The 19,634-nt window shown below is 51.3% G+C and overlaps 1 protein-coding gene across 1 annotated transcript; it reads left to right on the forward strand.

Annotated features, from left to right (window-relative positions):
* The first annotated feature begins 367 nt into the window (after positions 1-367).
* On the forward strand, positions 368-19,019 carry Hmgcll1 (3-hydroxy-3-methylglutaryl-CoA lyase like 1). The gene is made up of 6 exons (XM_090355468.1): positions 368-463; positions 1,163-1,311; positions 2,150-2,213; positions 4,431-4,557; positions 14,260-14,471; positions 17,953-19,019. The coding sequence occupies exons 1-6, from the start codon at positions 368-370 to the stop codon at positions 18,052-18,054; spliced, it is 750 nt and encodes a 249-aa protein (XP_090211594.1). The 3' UTR covers positions 18,055-19,019.
* Positions 19,020-19,634: the final 615 nt, after the last annotated feature.

A 19,634-nucleotide genomic window follows, 5' to 3' on the forward strand; every position in this document is an offset into this window, starting at 1 on the left:
CGTCCCTGAGGCGTCCATTTTCCTGGAAGAGGAAGAGGAAGGAATTGCTGTCACACTCCTGTCTGGTCAGGCCGGGCCATGACAGGATAGGAAGAGCAGAATGAAATATTAGTCGTGGAAAAAGTGAAATGGCTGACTTTCTGTGTGTGTGTGTGTGTGTGTGTGTGTGTGTGTGTGTGTGTGTGTGTGAATTAACTGAGCACATCTCCAGTGGTTACGTCCAGTGGTTACGTACGTGGTCATGGCTCTGAGACGGGCTTTCCCTCAGCTGTCCTGCCTGCACTGTCCTCTTGGTCGTGAGTTTGCAGCACGGTGGGCTGTCCCTGTGTCCACCTCCGTCCTCACCTGTGACCGTTTTGTCCTGAAGATGGCCAACCACACTGAAGTCATGGAAGGCATTCGGCAGTACCCAGGCGTGTGCTATCCTGTTCTTACTCCGAATCTCCAGGGTTTTCACCGGGCTGTAAGTGCAATGGATTGTTTTTCTAAAATTTATTTTTTAAAAATAGTGTGGCCTAGTGGTGGAGTGCTCGCCTAACATGCACGAAGACCCAGGTTCAATTCCTGGGCACCATATACATAGAAAAGGCCCGGAGTGGTGCTGAGGCTCAAGTGGTAGAGCTCTGGCCTTGAGAAAGTCCAAGAACAGTGCTCAGGCCCTGAGCTCAAGCCCAGGACTGGAAAAAAAAAGAGAGAGGGAGAGAGAGAGGGTTACAAGGTGGCGGTGTTGTCACATGCATCCCAGTTGTCACTCTGTAAGGACTCTGCTAATTTACTAAGGGGGACATCAGCTCAGGACCCCCATCATCTAGAGCCAGCCACGCTCATCCTCCCGGGTCAGCCAGGAAACAGTTCTTCTCCCCCTGAGGACCCAGGGTCTGGGTGGAGCTGGGGTTTGCTTCAGCGCCTCACCTTTCTGCCCAGTGATCGCAGGTCCACCAGCGGGCGTGGGCCCCCCTCAGCTCCACCTGGCCGCCTGTCCAGGCGGGGCGGCCATGCTCGCCCGCCCTGGGGGGCCTCCACGGGAGCAGGGTCACCCCCGCCCCGCCCCGCGCCCACCCCCCGCGCCCTGCCCCGCGCCCACCCCGGGAGTCCGCGCCCCTGGCGTCCGCAGCGCCCACCCTTTCTCCTGGGCCGACGGTGAATGAGTTCTGTGTTCCAGATGGCCGCCGGGGCCACCGAGGTCTCGGTTTTCGGTGCTGCCTCGGAGACCTTCAGCCAGAAGAACATCCACTGCTCCATCCAGGAGAGCCTGGGCAGGTTCCAGGAGGTGGTGCAGGCCGCGCGCCAGCTGAGCGTCCCGGTGCGCGGGTAGGTCGAGGGTCGCGTGGGGCGCGCGGGCCTGCGGGTGGGACGCGGGGTCTGGAGGGTGGGACGCGGGGGGTGGAGGGTGGGATGGGGTCTGGAGGGCGGGATGGGGGGTGGAGGGCGGGACGGTGGGTGTGGAGGGTGGGACGGGGGGTGGAGGGGTGGGACGTGAGGTCTGGAGGGTGGGACGCGGGGTCTGGAGGGTGGGATGGGGTCTGGAGGGTGGGACGCGGGGTCTGGAGGGTGGGACGGGGGGATGGAGGGTGGGACGGGGGGGGGTGGAGGGTGGGACGGGGGGTGTGGAGGGTGGGACGGGGGGGTGGAGGGTGGGAGAGTGTGGAGGGTGGGAGGGTGTGGAGGGTGGGACGGGGGGGGGGGGGGGGGGGATGGAGGGTGGGACGCGGGGTCTGGAGGGTGGGACCGGGGTGTGAGGGGAAATTCCTTGATCTCCTCGTCCGTGTAGCACTCTAGACCTGACCATGCTCAGGGCGAATCCCGTGGTTCTCTAATGAGGCCTGGACACAGGCAGGCTGAGCGGTGGCCTTGTCTCAGTAAGAACGCCTGCTCCACCAGGATCTGAACACGGGATGTGGCTGTGGCGTCCACTCACGTGGCAAGCCACCGATCCTGTGTCATCTGCCATTCAGCAACACATGTCCAGGTGTAGCCATAAGAACCCGGACATACCTGGGTAGGAGCCTGCTGAAAATACCTGCATAAGCGTTGTTTGGTTCAAAAGTAAGACAGTGCTGAAAGCAGAGTCTGGAACGAGTCTTCAGCTCTCTGGGCTCTGGAGTGGAGACGAGGAAGTCTGTGCTGACGCGGCTCTATGCTCGTTCAGGTACGTGTCCTGCGCCCTGGGCTGTCCTTACGAGGGGAGCATGTCGCCACAGAAAGTGACCGAGGTAAGACTCACCCCAGACTTTCAGGTCCAGGGTGAAGCACCGGGCAGCCGGTACTGTCGTTTGCACGTGTGGTTTCTGTTGTGTCTATTGTTTAGCTCATCATGTTAGCACCAAAGGCTTGAATGCTGGCTGTCTTCTCTCAACATTGAATAATAGTCAAGTCTCACTGTCATGAGCAGGCTGCTTAAGGTTGGAAGGAGCGCAAACCTCCATTTTCTATGTTCTGCACCTGTCGTCTAGTGAGCATCCTTTTTTCTCCCCATCCAAGTGCAAGGGCAGTGTGCGTGCAGCTCAGCTGGCTGGCTGACCCGGCCTCCCTCCATGCCCCCGCTGCAGGCTGCACCATGGTTCAGATGTCACCAGGAGGTTGCAGTTTCACCTGGGTGCTGTCACAGGGATAGAGTGCAGTCGTTGAGGTGTCGTTCAGGGGTCACTCACACTCACAGAAGCCCACAGCTGGGCTTGGCTAGTTCTGTTAGAGCGCAGCAGAAACCCACTGGTGTGCACCAGCCCCTTGCTAAGGTTGGGCTCCCCTCCCCCCATGGTTAAATAACCCAACCCTGCAGCAGGGAAGATGTCACTAGAAGATTCAGATTTACCACGCTGAACTCTCAGTTCAGCTGAAGCCATTCCTCTTCTGTTTTGCACTGGAACTCTGTAGATTTTCCAAATAGAGCAATGTCATCATCATATCATCATCACCACCATCGTCTCTCTCTCTTTCTCTCTCTCTCCCTTCCCCCCTCTCTCTGTCCCTGTCTCTCTGTCTCTGTCTCTCTCTCTGCCTCTCTCTGTCTCTCTCTCAGTGGTTCTGGGGTTTGGATTAGGGCTTCATGCTCACCAGGACATGCTCTGCCACTTGAGTTAAGCCTTCAGCCCTTTTTGCTGCACAAGCTTGTTGGACATGGGCCAGTTTGGACTGTGATCCTAAGCTTGTCGCAGCTGGGATGCCAGCTACTGCTGTTTATCTATGTAGCTGGGTATGACCCGGCCTTGTGTCTGTTATTTAGGTCCTCCACCCCAGGGTCGTGCGTCCAGCCCTCCGGGTATTTTGAGGTGTGATCTCACTTCCTGTCCAGGTGTGTGTACTTCGACTGTGATCCTCCTGTTTTTGACTTCACACTACCGTATACATTTGACTTTTTGTCCACCCTAGAATGTCTTTTGCATTTCATGTTTCATCAGTCTTGATGTTGAAATCCTTTCTGGAACATTCTTCTGAGATCACTTCTTCTGACCTTCTCCAAGTTGACTTTACTTTGATGGCTGCTGACGCTTTTCCTGTTGTACGTATCTACGTCCACAGCCACGCCCAAAGGATCCTGTAAATTTGTGTCATGCGTTCTTACTTACGAGTATCCCGGTGCTGTTTCTGGCTTCATGCACACGCCATCCTATCTCGCACCCGGGAAGCTGGGCTAGCACAGACACGGGAGAACAAGTGGGATGAATGAGTGAATGAATGAGTACCATGTGCTGGAATTTGTATGCTCTCATTTAATCTTCACAACCAGACATGGCTTTAACAATTATGTTCATTGTAAAAGTGAGGGAGAAATGAAGGAAGGAAGGCTTACCAGAGGAGGTGATGTTGTTGTCTGCATTCTTCGGATTAGGGGTTGAGGCTTCACTTAGGTACCTTCTCCCCAGCCTCCCATGCTCAGCCTGGCTGGTGGAGCTGATGTTCAAACACAGGCCCCGGGCTGTCCTGGTAATGCATGTCTTTGTGCAAATTCCCATTGTGTTCACAAGCGCAGCCCCCATGCCTTAGGAGACGTTGCAGTGTGAGCTGCACAAGTCCATCCACTTACCTTCTAGAAAAAACAAGCCAGAAGCATTGCGCAACGGCAGTGCTGCCATGACTCCTGGTGTTGCTTGAACTCCAGCCTGACTGCGGTCGTGAATTTCACGTCTGCGTAGAATTCAGGAAGTCGGTAATGCTTTGGTGTTGTTGAAGTGTTCCTAAGTGTGTACTTAGAATGGGGGCTTATCGCCTCAGAAGTGTGCAGAGACATGCATATTAAATAGATAGGAATCGAAGACAAATTTCAATAGTAGGAAGAGACAGTGTGAGACCTGGGAAGTTTTGTGCGCTATTTGGGGTACCATGAGCCGGGGAAAGCGCTAGAAATGCAGGTTGATGGCTTCAAGGATGACCTCCTCACCAGGCGATTTTCCTGACCCTGCCCGCTGACCAACACCCACCCTTCCCTCCAGGTGTCCAAGAGGCTGTACGCCATGGGCTGCTACCAGATCTCCCTGGGGGACACGACGGGGGTGGGCACGCCGGGAAGCATGACCAGGATGCTGGAGAGCGTCAGGAAGGAGATCCCGCCCTGCAGGTGTGTGCCAGCCCGGCAAGATGGCGCGTTTGCATTTGAAACGGGGGCATGCTGGGTGTCGAGTGGGATAATAGTCGTAAGATAAGGTCATGCATGTGTGATACGTGAACGGACATGTGTAGCCTTACGTATAATGACGGCGTGTCACAGAAGTAGATACCACCTATAATGCAGTCGCTTGATCCAAAATTCAACACCACGCCCAAGCATGAGCGGCGTGGAAGAGCCGTCGGGAAGTTCTGCTTTCAGGGAAACGGGCGTCTCTTCGCCTTGCTGGTTCTCTATGGTACGGTTTGTGAATCTGCCACTGTGTTTGTCCAGCTCCCGCTCTGGGATGTGGTGGCGAGCTGCGGCGTCATTCTGTGGAGTCCCCGGGTGTCACGGCATGCATGCTCCTGCACTAGGAAGCTGAGGCGTAGCAAGCTCACCTTTCACACACACTACGTCCCTTAAAAAAAACAAAACCAAACCATGTGTACCTCATTGTGTGATCCAGTGAGGATTTCTAGAGAGCTGGCGTGAAGAATGGCTGACTTTGGTGGTAGTTGAAGACTAGAGGTAGCATATTAGCGATGCCGTGTTAAGCAGAGCTCAGTTTCTCCCCGTTTCCCTCGAGCTTGGGGAGTTGCGCCCCGAGCGTTCTTCTCCTGCTCTAAAACAGAACTTGGTTGCTTCACTGCCCTTGCAGTGGTCGCGGCTGTGGTGAGTGGCCGACCACCAGCGACCATTTCTTACCTCCCACTCCAGACCTCTCCACGAGGAGCAGAGCCAGCCGTGGCTCCGGGAAGTCACGGCCACGCTCCCATCCCCTTCACGATGCAGCCACATTGCCGTCCTGAAGGAGTGGTGCAGAGGGGCTACAGATCCCCGAGTCAGCTTGTGAGCACACCGCTTCCAACGAGGTCACCCCAAGTCAGGCTGTGACCCAGACACACTGCCCACGACCCCTTCCTTCTCTTCCCATGCTTCGTTTTCGTTTTTTTGTGGAATCATTGCAGTGGCTCTGGTGGAACTGGGGGTGGGGAGAGCCACTCACAGGGCTCCAGCGTGAAGCTGAGGCAAGGAGACAAGGAATGAGAGGAAACTTGGCCGTCGTGGCCGGAAGCGAATGAGTTTAAAAGCGCGCTGCAGTCACACAGCGGAGGGATCGTTCCTGGCTTTCCAGCTTTTATTGGTGCTTCTTTAGAAAAAAAATGACTTTAACATGTGACTTGCAGGACTGGAGATGATTGTGTGGAAGTGAAGGATTCCTAATTATCAGGTGTGATTTTACAATGAATTATAGGAGAGCGTAGACCTACACGCGGGACATTGATAGCCACTCGAGGGCAGAGGATGAAAGAAATGAGGTAGCCAAGCATACACTTTAAACACAGAGGGAGCACAGGCAAGCCAGTCTGCTTGTCTCCATTTTTATGTAAAAATCGAGCCTCATTTTCCTTCCTCTTCCCCAGGTCCCTAAGCCAAATGCCAGTGAACAAATTGCTTAATCTGCTTAATGCAAAACAATGTCTCATTTTTTTTTCTGTACTGAAATAGTGGGAGTCTTCATAATTTGCTGAAAGCAGAAGAAAACACATGGGATCTGATGCCACATGTTAATTGGAAGCACAGAGACCAGCAAGGCAGGCCGTATTCACATTTCTCATGAAGAAATATCACGGGCCTTTCTTCATTTTCTTTTCCTGAATAGACGTTCAGCTTTTCCCCATAGCATTTTCCATATGCTTATTATTTTCTCTTAGAAAGACCAAATTATTAACCTAATTTTCACATGAAAGCGCTCACTTTTATATAGACTCTTACTAAAGCATATTAAAATGCCACCAAATGGCAAATTCTTATGCCTGTGACTTGTTTATGAGGTTCCCAAGGAGACTTTCCCAAATTTCACATCATTAGGCAGCGAACAGTCTCTGACCCCAGTTCCCCACTTGTGGCGGAGGGGGGTTCAGAATCCCGAGTGTGAGGTCTGACAGAGGCCGGTTTGGTGGTGTTGGGATCATCACTGGCGGGACTGATAACAACAACTTCTTCTGTATGAGACGATGATGCATGAAGTATTGATTACAAATGTGCTCTATGAAGATGGGCGTTAGGAGTCGTCATTCGTTTTCCTCCACATATCTCTGTCCATCATTGGTCATTTCATCAGCTAAATCTAAATTCCTCAAGGGAGTGTCAATGAATGAAGTGGAGAAGTCAGCTGTAAACGTGCATGGAAAATTCAGTAGTTACTCAAGAAATTCAGCAAAGAACTAGATTTTTAAAAATAAAAAAAATCATAGAAAAGCTTGGTAAACCAAGTAAAACATTCAGAAATAAATTACATCTGCATTTACTTTTTTTTTAACAAGGTCAGGTGCTTTACAAAGGAGTCATGCTGAATGCAAAAGGAAGCAGGTAATACCAACATTATCAAACACTTTCAGATAATAGTGAGATACGCCTCATTTAATTTTACGAACAAGGCATTTTTGCTTGCTAAATCAGTATAGAGCAGTCTAGAGAAAGGGAATTACGGCTTCTCTCACACGTGAAGCCAAGTTCTAACCCAAGTATTCGTGAACCATAGCCAGCAAGGTACCCAGGTCTGTAAGATGCTCCATCAGGGAGAAGGACCCTTTGCAGACACAGCTGACAGCTGAGCCCCAGGGCAGAGCCAGGGTCACAGAAACCATCGGCACAATTCATGGCTAGACTACGGTGAGGCTGCAGAAGAAGTACAAGTGAAGTCCACGAGAAGGGTGTCAGTGACGAAGAACCAGAGAGGATGGAGACCTCCGCAGTCAGCGTGGCAGCAAGCGAGCACAGCCAGACCTTCACGTCTAGGCACCAGACAGGATGTGCCTGGCTTTCAACAAAACATACAGGTCAAGAGTGCATCAGAACCAGGGGCTCACATAACATCTTCAGAACTCCAGGCTGAATCCCCACCACTGCACAGGGTAAAAAACAAATAACAAGAAGAAGGGGATGAAAAAGCTGAGCCTAACCTGACTTATGAAACCAGTCACCCCTCTGTACAATACCTTAAAAATAACAATAGAGGGCCGGGGGTGTGGCCTAGTGGTCGAGTGCTTGCCTAGCATGCGCAAAGACCAGGGTTCGATTCCTCAGTACCACATACACACACAAAAAAAGCCAGAAGTGATGCTGATGTTCAAGTGATAGAGCTCTAGCCTTGAGAAAACCCAAGGACAGTGCCCAGGCCTTAAGTTCTCACCTCAGGACTGGCAAAAAATAATAACAATAGAATTATATTTTAAAGAGTAGAGCCTGAAGAGCTAGAGGAATCCTTAAAATCAGACTCATGGTGATGAATGCCTGAAGTGCTTCATGAGGAAAGAGAGCCATATGGAGAAAGAGGGAACTCTAAGCAGAGAGAAGCTAGGAAAGGCTACAAAAATGCAAGTAAGAGAAGTGAAGAATGCCTTAAACTTCGTTCCACTGATCACAGCCAGGGAAATATGAGTGAGGCGAACGATTTGCCAAAGAAACTTGAGAGAGGGGGATACGGAGTAGCACTCTAGGTCTCCAAAATTCAATCTGAATAAATACTGCTTCTTGAACTGTAATACTCTTAGAGAAATACAATACATTGTTTTTCAGAGCTGGAGGCCAGGGAGAACTCTCAAGAACCAGTCACTGGGGACTGAAAACGATTTGTGATTTTCTATTTTTGTACCCTGTGTGGGTAATAGATGTGCAGTCATTTTATTATGCTTGAAATTGTGTGTCTCCTTCAAATATATTTCTTAATGCTAGTGGTGACAAATTTAAAAGCTAAAGGAAAAAAAAGAATAAAGTATGCTATTACAACCGCATTTGGACTTTGGACAAGAATTCCCTGAACCAAATCTATCAATTAAAAGTTCGAAGAAATTTGCTACTCTTCAAATGATTTTCATAAGAATTCATCTGCTAGGTTTCAGCTCAAGGCTGTTAGAAAGCTCAGAGAAGACCGCATATAGCAGATAGCATAAAACACCAGGACTTGTTCATGCAGCTGCAGCAAAAAGAAATGCGGCTAGTAAAATATTCTGTACTGATGCTTCTGAAACCAGAGGCCGGAAACTGACAGTGTATTCTTGTGCCAACACAAATAATGTCATGCGAGAAAAGTTGTAAAACAAAAAACGCAAAGAAAAAAAGCTTGCTGGGTTGTAGTGGTTCAAAGAAGTCCGCAGATTTCTTTAATGGTGAAAGACTGAGCCCCCAAACTTGACAGTCCTTAGCAAGAAATGACTGTTAGGACATTAACAAGCCGGGCCGGCAGACAGACAGACAGACAGGAAGGCTCCTCCATGGAAAGGCTTCTCTGTGGACCCGCTGACATCTGGCTCAGTGGCGGAAGCTGGGAAACTTCTTTAAAATTCCCTTGACAGTAAGACTGGACATGTGGAAAGCATTGCAATCCGTTCATCTCTGGCGCTCCTGGAAGCGGGGACACTCGGCTTTGGACCTCGCAGTAACGGATAGGAGGCCTCCAGATCTCGCTGTAAATAACTTCATGGCATCTGAGCACAGAGTAGACACTTTGCTTCCCGGGGTAGCCAAAGATGAGGGCCGCCCAAGCTGCATCCCTCCCTGACCCTGGGCTCTGAAATTCAGCCTCACGACTGGCAAACGGTAGCAGGCAATGGCTTCCCTCCTCCCCGGCCTGTCCACTCACTTCTTCTCCTCACCTGCTCCCTCCTCCCTCCTCCCTCCTCCCATTGTAGCATATATTTGTTTCAGAGAATGAAGAATCAAGCGGCAAGGGTCATTATATCTATGGCATACTTCCTTTCTGTCCATCAGCGACCTCACTCATAACTGTGTGTGTGTGTGTGTGTGTGTGTGTGTGTGTGCACGTATGTGGTCATGTGTGCGTGCGTGTGAGATGACTCGAGTCTCAGGCTCCCTGGGCCTCAGCCTTGGGCTCTGTTACCTATTGCACGCATCTTTTACCTCTTTCCCCAGTTCTCACCTGTACTGAAGTCCTCTTTTGAGTGTGGATCCATTTGAGTCCATTTCAGATTCTAATGTAGAGGCTCTGGCTTTAAGTTCAGAAATCTGACAGAGGACCCAGCCAGCGCCGTGCCCTCAGCTCCCCTCAGGGCCTGGGCTCTCAGTGGTCTTGAGACAACACAGCCAGACAGAGCCATGCGGAAGTCAAGTGCAGTGCTGGTCTGGTTTCTGACCCGTCGAGGCGCCGACCCCGCAGCGGCGTGTGCCCGTGGTGAGCAGGGCTTCCCGAATCCAGAGGTCTAGAGATGGAGCATTGCCTGAGCTCCTGGCTCTCCACGTTCCTCCTCGGCCAATCCGGGCCCTGAGCAGCCACTGCTCGGAGCCGCTGTGATGGAACTGGTCTCCGCCCCCTCGCCGTGCGGTGTGGACACAGAACCTGGGCCTTCCCCACACGCCATGGTGCAGTCACAAACCTCCACCCACGGTTAGGCCGTCCGTTCCCCGCTTTCAGAGACTCACACTGGTCTCTCCTGTCACAGTCGTAATGAGCTCCTGGACAGGCTCATCTGAGCCATGCTTCCATGCACATGGCCCACGCCCATTACTGTTGTTGGCGTGGCGGCCCCGCCCCTGAGCGGCCTGGAGTCAGCGCTGTGCTTGGCAGTGAAGGGAAGGAGTTGGTCTCCAGAGGCGGCCTCCGGAGGCGGCCTCCCCGAGCCGCTCAGCTTCTCCTGCTGCCTCGGAGGAGGGAGAAACAAATGCCATGAAAACACGATTCCAATACATCAATGATGAGAGAGAGAGAGAGAGAGAGAGAGAGAGAGAGAGAGAGAGAGAGAGAGAGAGAGAGAGAGAGGCAGGCAGAGAGACAGACAGAGAGCGAGACAGAGCGAGTCAGTCCGTCTTGATTTCCTTGTGGAACAGTCAACCATTATTTGAGCGCATAGTATCTAAGGACCCAAAAAGACAATTGTCCTTCATGAAATGAAACTCAGGAAGTCTCTGGAAAAGGATCTACATTTCACAGCTCTCTCATTTTGGCTCTTCCAGTTAGTGGTGTGTGTGTGTGTGTGTGTGTGTGTGTGTGTGTGTGTGTAACTTCTTTCAGCTTTATTAGAAGACAGACTGTTACCTCACAAGCATTACGTCTAAGAAGAAGCAAGGCCTCGAGTTGAGACAAAACAGAGGCGAGGATTCCAGGCAGAAAAGCTACCATGAAGGGCGAAGAGTTTGGAAAGCGTGCGGGAGGATCCACGGGGGACTTTATGCCCCTGAAAGTAAGTTCAAGACCGTGGCAGTGCCGAGTCTGTGTTGGAGGGAGTGGAGAGACACAGAGACGGAATCGATGGGCCTGGTACAAGTGTTGATTCCACGTCGTCACGAGACCCAAGGCAACGGTAAGAGCCCTGACCGCCGTCCTGTGGAGATGGATAGCCACAGAGCTTTTAAGCAATTTAGATATAGATATATATTTACACTCACACACACACACACACACACACACACACATATATATATGTACACACATATATTTTTTAAAACCTTTCTGGTTTAACAAGACTCAGTGAGTCAGCCAAGAGCCATGGAGAGTCTTGCAGGAGTGGACGTGCACAGAACCTGAGCGATTATGATGGACCGAGCTCCTGTGGTCACCGAGAGGAGAAACAGGGCTGTGAGGGGCTTGCGCTGGGCAGATCCATCAGTTAGGTGGAATCCAGCCACGGGGTCGAGACCCCCCGTGAAGACAAAGGCCACCCATGAGCAGGAAGCCGGGGATCTTCAGTGCAGCCTGCCTCTGCCCTGCCTGTGCCCGGGACCTGCTCTGGGGGCCCGGGCGAGCACAGCGTGCAAGCACATTGTTTCAAACTGAAGAAGGAGCGCACTCCTGAAAAGCCACGCAGCGGGAGGTGGGCAGGGGCACAAGGAGCCGGGAGGGAGGCCGTGTCACAATAGTCCATGTTATACAACCTATCAACTGTTTTCCTCCCGTACATTTGACTTTGAACTTCCGCCCTTGGGAATAAGTAAAGAATGTCCATCCTACCACAATGCTCTCTCCGCCGTGGTGGCTGTCTTCTTGGGCTCTTTCCCTTGAATTTCAGTCACTTGAACAACACACCCTTCTCTGAACTTCCCTGATAATGCCGCTAAGAGGTGTGGAAATCTGTCAGAGTTCCAGTGTTCTCCTCCCAAGCCTTTCTCTGTGTCTTGGTATTGTTTTTATGAATTAAATGTAAGAATCCACGTGAAGCCCGACCAATGAGTCTGACACATAATCATCACTATGAATTAACTATTAATCCTGGACAGCACGTACAATTGTTCATTCTTCTCCTTCAGACAGATTCTGTGGCCCCCAGGTGACAGACCACACCACGGTGACGTCTGCAGGGCTCGTCGTGTGTCTGAGGTCCACTTACCACGTCCAGTGGTAGCCGTGGCGCTTTCCTCCCTAGACTCAGGCTCGGGTGCCGCTCTGGAGGGCAGTGTCGATGGCATAACTGAGCTCCCCAGATGGGGCGTCAGCAGGGAGGGCTTTGATTCATGCTTGAATTGTGGACTTTGAGAAAACCATGTTGGTCCTCTGAGAGATTAAAGAAATTTTTTTTTGCCAGCCCTGGAGCTTGAACTCAGGACCTGGGCACTGTCTCTGAGCTTCTTTGGCTCAAGGCTGGCACTCTACCTCCTGAGCTACAGCACCACTTCCAGCTCTTCTGTGTGGTACTAGGGAATTGAACCTAGGGCTTCAAGCATGCTAGGAAGGCACTACCACACAGCCACATTCCAGCCCTCCTTTGAGAGATGTTTAGGCCTTACAGACAATCGCTTCTCAGTGGCTAACGCGGCCACGGAGTAGGACAGACCCAGTCTAGAATGGCTCCAATTTCTAACGGCAAGTCCCAGGAGCTGTAGGATTGCGTTCTACGTAGTTGGCCTAAGAACTGGCAAGGCAGATGAAGAATAAGCAAGCCTGGGTTGAACAGATTGAATTGCAGTTTCACGTAGCTTGTGCTATCTTGTGCTATTGTGCTTATTTTAAATGTGATAAATAATTCGATCACTATAAAACCGGGGCCATCTCTGCCACTTCCGTGGGCTGGGAGACGAGACTCGTGCTTGCTGAGTCCTGTGCTGCCTGGCCACCCTGTGGTCCTGGGCTGCTCTGCCACCGTGTGGCTGCTCATGAAAATTCACGAGCGTGTACAGGAGAAAAGAGACAGAACTGCAACCAGTCCCTTGCAAGCATCCTCCCCAAGTGTCAGATGTTCGTAGAACCAGCGCCTACATCCTTTTCTAAAGAAAATGATCTAAAGGTGGCTTTATAGAGTTGTAATATACTCCCATCTAACCGTCTCCCTTCGTTATATAGGGATGTAATATCTGCCATTTTGCAAATAGACCTTAACTTGAAATACTCTCAAACCCGAGACTTGTAAATTGGTTCAGTTATTTTTTCTTAAGAAGTGCAACTTCATTGAGTCGATGCAGATATTCCACGGCGTTGCCTACTGTTTGCCAGGAAAAACAATTTCCCCATGAAGAACTGATAAGACAAATGTGGACAGGACTCACTCCATGTGAGTTCTACTCCTGCTTCTGCTTGTTTACCGTGAAGCCCAGTGACACGTTCATTGTGCGTTTACGGATGTGTGACACACATATGGAGAAATGCACGAATGGTAAGCTTGATGTACTTTGGCGCGTTCCTATCACTAGTGTCGTTCTGCAGGCCCCACCTCTCTGGGCCATTTGTGCTCACGCTGCAGAGGGGCGCTGGTTTCTGTCTTCCTCCATCGGGGCAGTCTCTTACCCCAGGACTTTATCTAAATGATAGACGCCGTCTCCTTCGAGCCTGGCTTTGGTGGAGACACCGTGGCCCATTGCTGGGGTTATAGATCATTTCACGTCTTCTGTTGCGAGTGGTCTCAAGTCCGCCGGTCTGCGGCTGTGAGGCCGTGAGACGCTGGCGTCCTCAGTGTGGGCTGGACGCGGGAGGAAGCCCGCGTTCTTGGCCCCGCTGGTTATCTGTATCGTGATGTTGGTCACTTGCTGTCACTCTCCGGCGGGAATGGCTGCTTGATTTGGAAAAATCTCTCATTTTTGCCCAAACAGTAGGTTACATTTATAAAACAGAAGAGTGATTGCTTCTGTACCCTCCGGTCAGCTAGGATAACGAATGGTGCCCTTTTGACAAGGCAACGCCTTTTCTTCCTGCTGTTCCTGCTGTGCCAGGTCCAGGCCTGCAGAGGGAGGCCGTGGTGAAAGCCATCTTCCACATGCAGTTGGTGGACGCTGGGGTCACCAGGGAGCCTGGCTGGCAGGAGGTGGAGGTTATGCTGCCGCCGCCTCTTAAATATCTTCACCTCCAGACGTGTGGAGGGGTTCTGTGTGCAAAAACGCTTCCACCAACAGGAGAGGACGGGCAGGAGAGGACGGGGCAGGAGAGGATAGGCAGGAGAGGACGGCAGGAGAAGACTGTCGGGGGGAGGACGGGGGGGGAAGAGGACGGGCAGGAGAGGACGGGGAAGGAGAGGATGGGGCAGGAGAGGATGGGCAGGAGAGGATGGACAGGAGAGGACAGGGCAGGAGAGGACTGTCGGGGGGAGGACGGGGGGGGAAGAGGACGGGCAGAAGAGGACGGGCAGGAGAGGACAGGGCAGGAGAGGGCGGGCAGGAGAGGACAGGGCAGGAGAGGGCGGGCAGGAGAGGATTGGCCTCCATGTGGCTCTGGCCTCGGGCCCATGAGAGAGTAAGTGTGGGTGACGTTTCTCCGTTTGCTTCTCTTTGCCACCGTGGTGTGCGGTGGGCACACACGGGCCTGTGCTTTGTCTTCCAGATGGGCGTGAGCGTGGTGGACTCCGCCGTGTCCGGGCTGGGCGGCTGTCCCTACGCGCGTGGCGCTTCCGGCAACGTGGCCACGGAGGACTTGGTCTACATGCTGCACGGCCTGGGGCTCTGCCCCGTAAGTCCCTCCGCGCGTCCAGCTCGCCGCGGCTCCTCTGGCTGCCCCCCCAAATGCGCTGGGGTCTGGGACGTCAGTTCTAGGTCGGAGTCTTGCGCCATTCTGTCACTTGCAAAACGGCCCAGTGGAGAAATGCAGTATTTTTATTTTCCAGAGGCTTTAGGAAGACTCGCCCAGCTTCGTCCCGGAGAGTGGCGCGGTGCCACATTTTTAAAGGACTTTATCAAGGTCAAAGTGGAGTCCACGTGTTACCCCACGCCATCAACGGCGTCCCACGCTGGGCCTGTGTGTTACCTGTGACCTTGCTGGGCGCTGTGGTTTTGCCCTGGTGTGTGTGTGCGCGTGTGCGCGTGTGCGTGCGTGCGTGCGTGCGTGCGTGTGTGTGTGTGTGTGTGTGTGTGTGTGTGTGACCTCCCAGCACACTGATGAATCCCAGAGCTCAAACACCAGGCTTCTCCTCCTTTCAGATGCGCAGGAAACAGTCAACCCCTGCCGGGAGGCTCACGGGAGAGTCATGTGCTCTGGGAGTCCACCAGAATCAACTCCCACCAAACACGTGTGGAGTGACATCGTCCCTGCTTTACAGTCTGGCACCAGCAGATTGGCCTTGTGCCCACTTTCTGTCTCTCACCTCAACCCCTCAACCCAGGCTGGTTCTTACACAGCAGTCCAAAATGTCTTCCCGACCATACTGCATCCCCTCCGGGCCCCACCCCTGTGGCAGCCGGGCCACGCCAGCCATCCCATCCACTTCGGCACTTTCCATCTCCCCAGGGCCCGGGGGCCCCGTGCCTCCCTGCTAGCCTGTGTGTCTTAGCTCTGGACGCCCCAGCGGGCGGTGCCGCGGTCTTGTTTGCTCGTGTGGCTTCCCGCGAAGTCAGAAAGCAATTAGAGCTTATTTGTACTCAGTGTCTGGAACATGCAAATACTCAGTAAATATTTATTGAGATTTCACCTGGCACCGAGCACCCACAGCTGCGGTCTGTGAGCCCGGAAGCCATGGCTTATCTTCTCCAGTTAAGGAGAAGTAATCTTCTGGTTTGGGGGGAGGTTTGTTGCATACTAGCTTCATCATGTTGCCATGATTGGTTGTTCTTTCCTTGCTGCACTGGTTACAGGAACATAAGTGCCGGTCTTCTCTGTGTCCTGGGGACCTAGGCCAGTTCCTCCACACTGACTGTGGTGACACACCTGGCTCTGTTTCTGCACGGAAGTCTTTTCTATTGCCATTTTTTTTTTGCCAGTCCTGGGCTTTCTCAAGGCTAGAGCTCTACCACTTGAGCCTCAGCACCACTTCTGGCTTTTTCTCTGTATGTGGTATCGAGGAATTGAACCTGGGTCTTTGTGCATGCTAGGCATGCTGTTATTTTTTCATTAGCACACATGGGTGTCACTGTGGTAGTTACATCAAAGCACAGCAAGCTTTCTTTGTGTGTCTCTCTTTCTCGGTGTCTCTGTCTCTGTCTCTGTCTCTCTCTCTGCACATGTTTGTATATGTATATATGCAAGGTCTCTGATCTCCCTCAACCCTCGCCATCTCCTCTTCTCCTCTCTGCCCTCCCTTGTGTCCCCTCCTGGACACCGTCCCTTTTGTCTTCATTTCCCCATCATCATCATCATCACCATCATCATCATCATCATCATCATCACCATCACCATCATCATCATCACCATCATCATCATCATCACCATCATCATCATCATCATCATCATCATCACCATCACCATCATCATCATCATCATCACCATCATCATCATCATCATCATCTCCATCATCATCACCAGCATCATCATCATCATCATCATCATCTCCATCATCATCATCATCACCATCATCATCATCATCATCATCACCATCATCATCATCATCATCATCATCATCATCTCCATCATCATCACCAGCATCATCATCATCATCACCATCATCATCATCATCATCATCATCACCATCATCACCATCATCATCACCATCATCATCATCATCATCATCACCATCATCATCATCATCACCATCATCATCATCATCACCATCATCATCATCATCACCACCATCATCATCATCATCACCATCATCACCATCATCATCATCATCATCATCATCATCACCATCACCATCATCATCATCACCATCATCATCATCACCATCATCATCATCATCATCATCATCATCATCATCACCATCATCATCATCATCATCATCATCACCATCATCATCATCATCATCATCATCATCACCATCATCATCACCATCATCATCATCATCATCACCATCATCATCATCATCATCATCATCACCATCATCATCATCATCATCATCATCACCATCATCATCATCATCACCATCATCACCATCACCATCATCACCATCATCATCATCATCATCATCATCATCACCATCATCATCATCATCATCATCATCATCACCATCATCATCACCATCATCATCATCATCATCATCATCATCATCACCATCATCATCATCATCATCATCATCATCACCATCACCATCATCATCATCATCACCATCATCATCATCATCATCATCATCACCATCACCATCATCATCATCATCACCATCATCATCATCATCATCATCTCCATCATCATCATCATCATCATCATCATCATCATCATCACCATCATCACCATCATCATCATCATCACCATCATCATCATCACCATCATCATCATCATCATCATCATCATCATCACCATCATCATCATCATCATCATCACCATCATCATCATCATCACCATCATCACCACCATCACCATCATCATCATCACATCATCATCATCATGTTGTCACTGCCGTTGTCACCAGGCCGTGGTTAGCTGCTGAGCCTGGCTTATCTCGACCCCGGGGTTGTAATCACTCTAAAATGATCAGCCGGGAAGGAAAGCCTCCGGAACAGTTCTTGGGAGGAGGAATGAGAAAGGGTGCATTTTCTAAAACAAGGACCACTAGTGTGGAGAGCAGATGAAGAGGACTGAGAGGAGGCGAGCACGGCCCGTCCACTCGCTCACAGACTCCAACAAGTGACTGATAGGAAAGCGATTGCTTTTCTTATTTTCTTCTTATTTCTATGAACTAACAACTGAAGAAACGCCCCAAACCATTACACCTGGTCATCCAGTTAGAATATTCTGTGTCCTGTTTTTTGACTTGACTCTTACCCCTCCTTGGTATTGCGTGCTCTGCTACGTCAGTCTGGATTTTTAGCATGTGTCCAGCCTGGATTGTTACACAAGGGTAGCAGAGTACAGGTTTTACTAAAATCGGATGGCTGAGTTAGACATGAAAGCTGCCCTTGCACTGATAACAAACAACATACTTTTAAATGGTGAATCATTTTGTGGTACTATTTTAAAGCTATTTTCTCTCTCTCTCCCCCCCTTTCTCTCTCTGTCTCTGTCTCTCTCTGTTTTTCTGTGTGTCTCTCTGTCTAATTTCCCTCCCTCTGGAATCCCTTCTCACCAGGGCGTGGACCTCAACAAGGTGATGAAAGCTGGTGATTTTATCTGCAAAGCTTTGAATAAAACCACCAACTCTAAAGTAGCGCAAGCCTCCTTCCAACCCTGACGTGGATGGATTTGTGGTTAGCTCAGAGAAGATCTAGTAGATACAGTAGATAATGTCAGAAGCGAATTAACTCCAACAGCTCCTGCAAAGTGGAGCTGTGGGGAAGAGGAAGGGTGTCTTGGAAAGGTTTGTAATGAGCTAGACTGTGAAACCGGTGGAAAGCCTGGCCAGTTTCAGGTTAATTGCAAGCTGTGGGTAAATAATAAAACTTGGAGAAATTCTTTTGAGCTACAAAAAAAATTCTACTCTTCTGCTTTCCCAGAAATAAGCTCTTGATTGGGAATATGTGAAAATGGAATTCAGATTTCCCTAAGTGTCAAATGCCCGTTAACACCTGAGCAGCTGGCCCAGCACAGTGCACACAGCGTTAGTAGTTTGTGAGTTCGGGCCCCGTGTGCTGTGTGGCTGGGATTCTGCACTAGGTCCGGATCTCAGCTTTCCATTGGCCAGGTCCGTTAAATTATGGACCAAGAGCCAAAGCTGGCTCTGACCCTACGTAACTTTTAGCAGCAATCTTTACTTTGTTCCAAGGGGCTGTGGTCCACGGCAGGAGCCCCTGTCCTGGTGACAGGGTGTGGCACCACCCCACGGCAGTGAGGACGGGCCGACGCAGGCCTCACCATCCACTCCGTCAGTTTCAGTGCACCCCAAAACACACCGGGAAACATGGCCAAGATTCCACCCGGAGACAGTTCCAGCCCCTGAGAATTCCATCCGCTGAATGGTCGCTTTGCCAGGTGAGGTAGCAGCCGTGTTGACCACTGGGCTTGGAAGCATCGCTAGAGAGCTGGGAATCCATGCCAGGGCGGGGCGAGGGCTGTGCAGTCGGCCCTGTGCTCTGTGCAGATCGTACTCCGGCCCCTGTCTGTCATGTGGCTAGACTTCTCTAATCGTGTGCATTGAAACAGGAAAATGAGAGGGACTGAGGGCTTTCATGGAAATATTCATACAGAATGCCAAAATAAAAAGCAAATCCAATAAAAAGAAAAATACAAGAAGTGTTGATTTGAGTAGCCTCCACTCACTGTAAAACAACCTCAGGGGCAACATGCTAAGTGACCAGGGCAGACCCCCTTCCCCACAGGAGGGACAGCACTTCTGTGGCACGCCTGACTTTCAGGGCACCCGGAGTCCCCTCGGGGTGTGGGTGGGGTGGAGGGCGCGCAGGCAGCAGACGAGGCTGCATCCTCTGTGCATCTCCCACGAGGCCTCTCCCACCGGGTCAGGGTGAGGACACAGGTGGGCGCAGCGGGGGAAAGAGGCCATCTCGGGACGCTGGGCTCTGCTGCCCTGGTGCTGTGGAGAGCCTTGTTTTGAGACACGGGGAAGCCGTATGTTGATGCGAGATGCTCGGAGGATGAGTGGAAGGGAAGTCGCAGTCTGAGCAAAGACACCACAAAGGGACGCGGGCGCCGCATCGCAAATCCTTACCCGGTGCCCACGTCTGCCCGGGGGTCACTGCCACACATGCACCCTTGCCGCCTTGCTCCACAGATACCTTCGTGATCGCACGGGAAAGGCATTTTCTGGTTTCAGGGAGAATCAGATAACCACAGGCAGGGCCTCGGCTCCTTACACCT

The sequence above is a fragment of the Megascapheus bottae genome, chromosome 22 (genome assembly GCF_031878675.1).
Source record: "Megascapheus bottae isolate mThoBot1 chromosome 22, mThoBot2.hap1, whole genome shotgun sequence".
Lineage (NCBI taxonomy): Eukaryota > Metazoa > Chordata > Mammalia > Rodentia > Geomyidae > Megascapheus > Megascapheus bottae.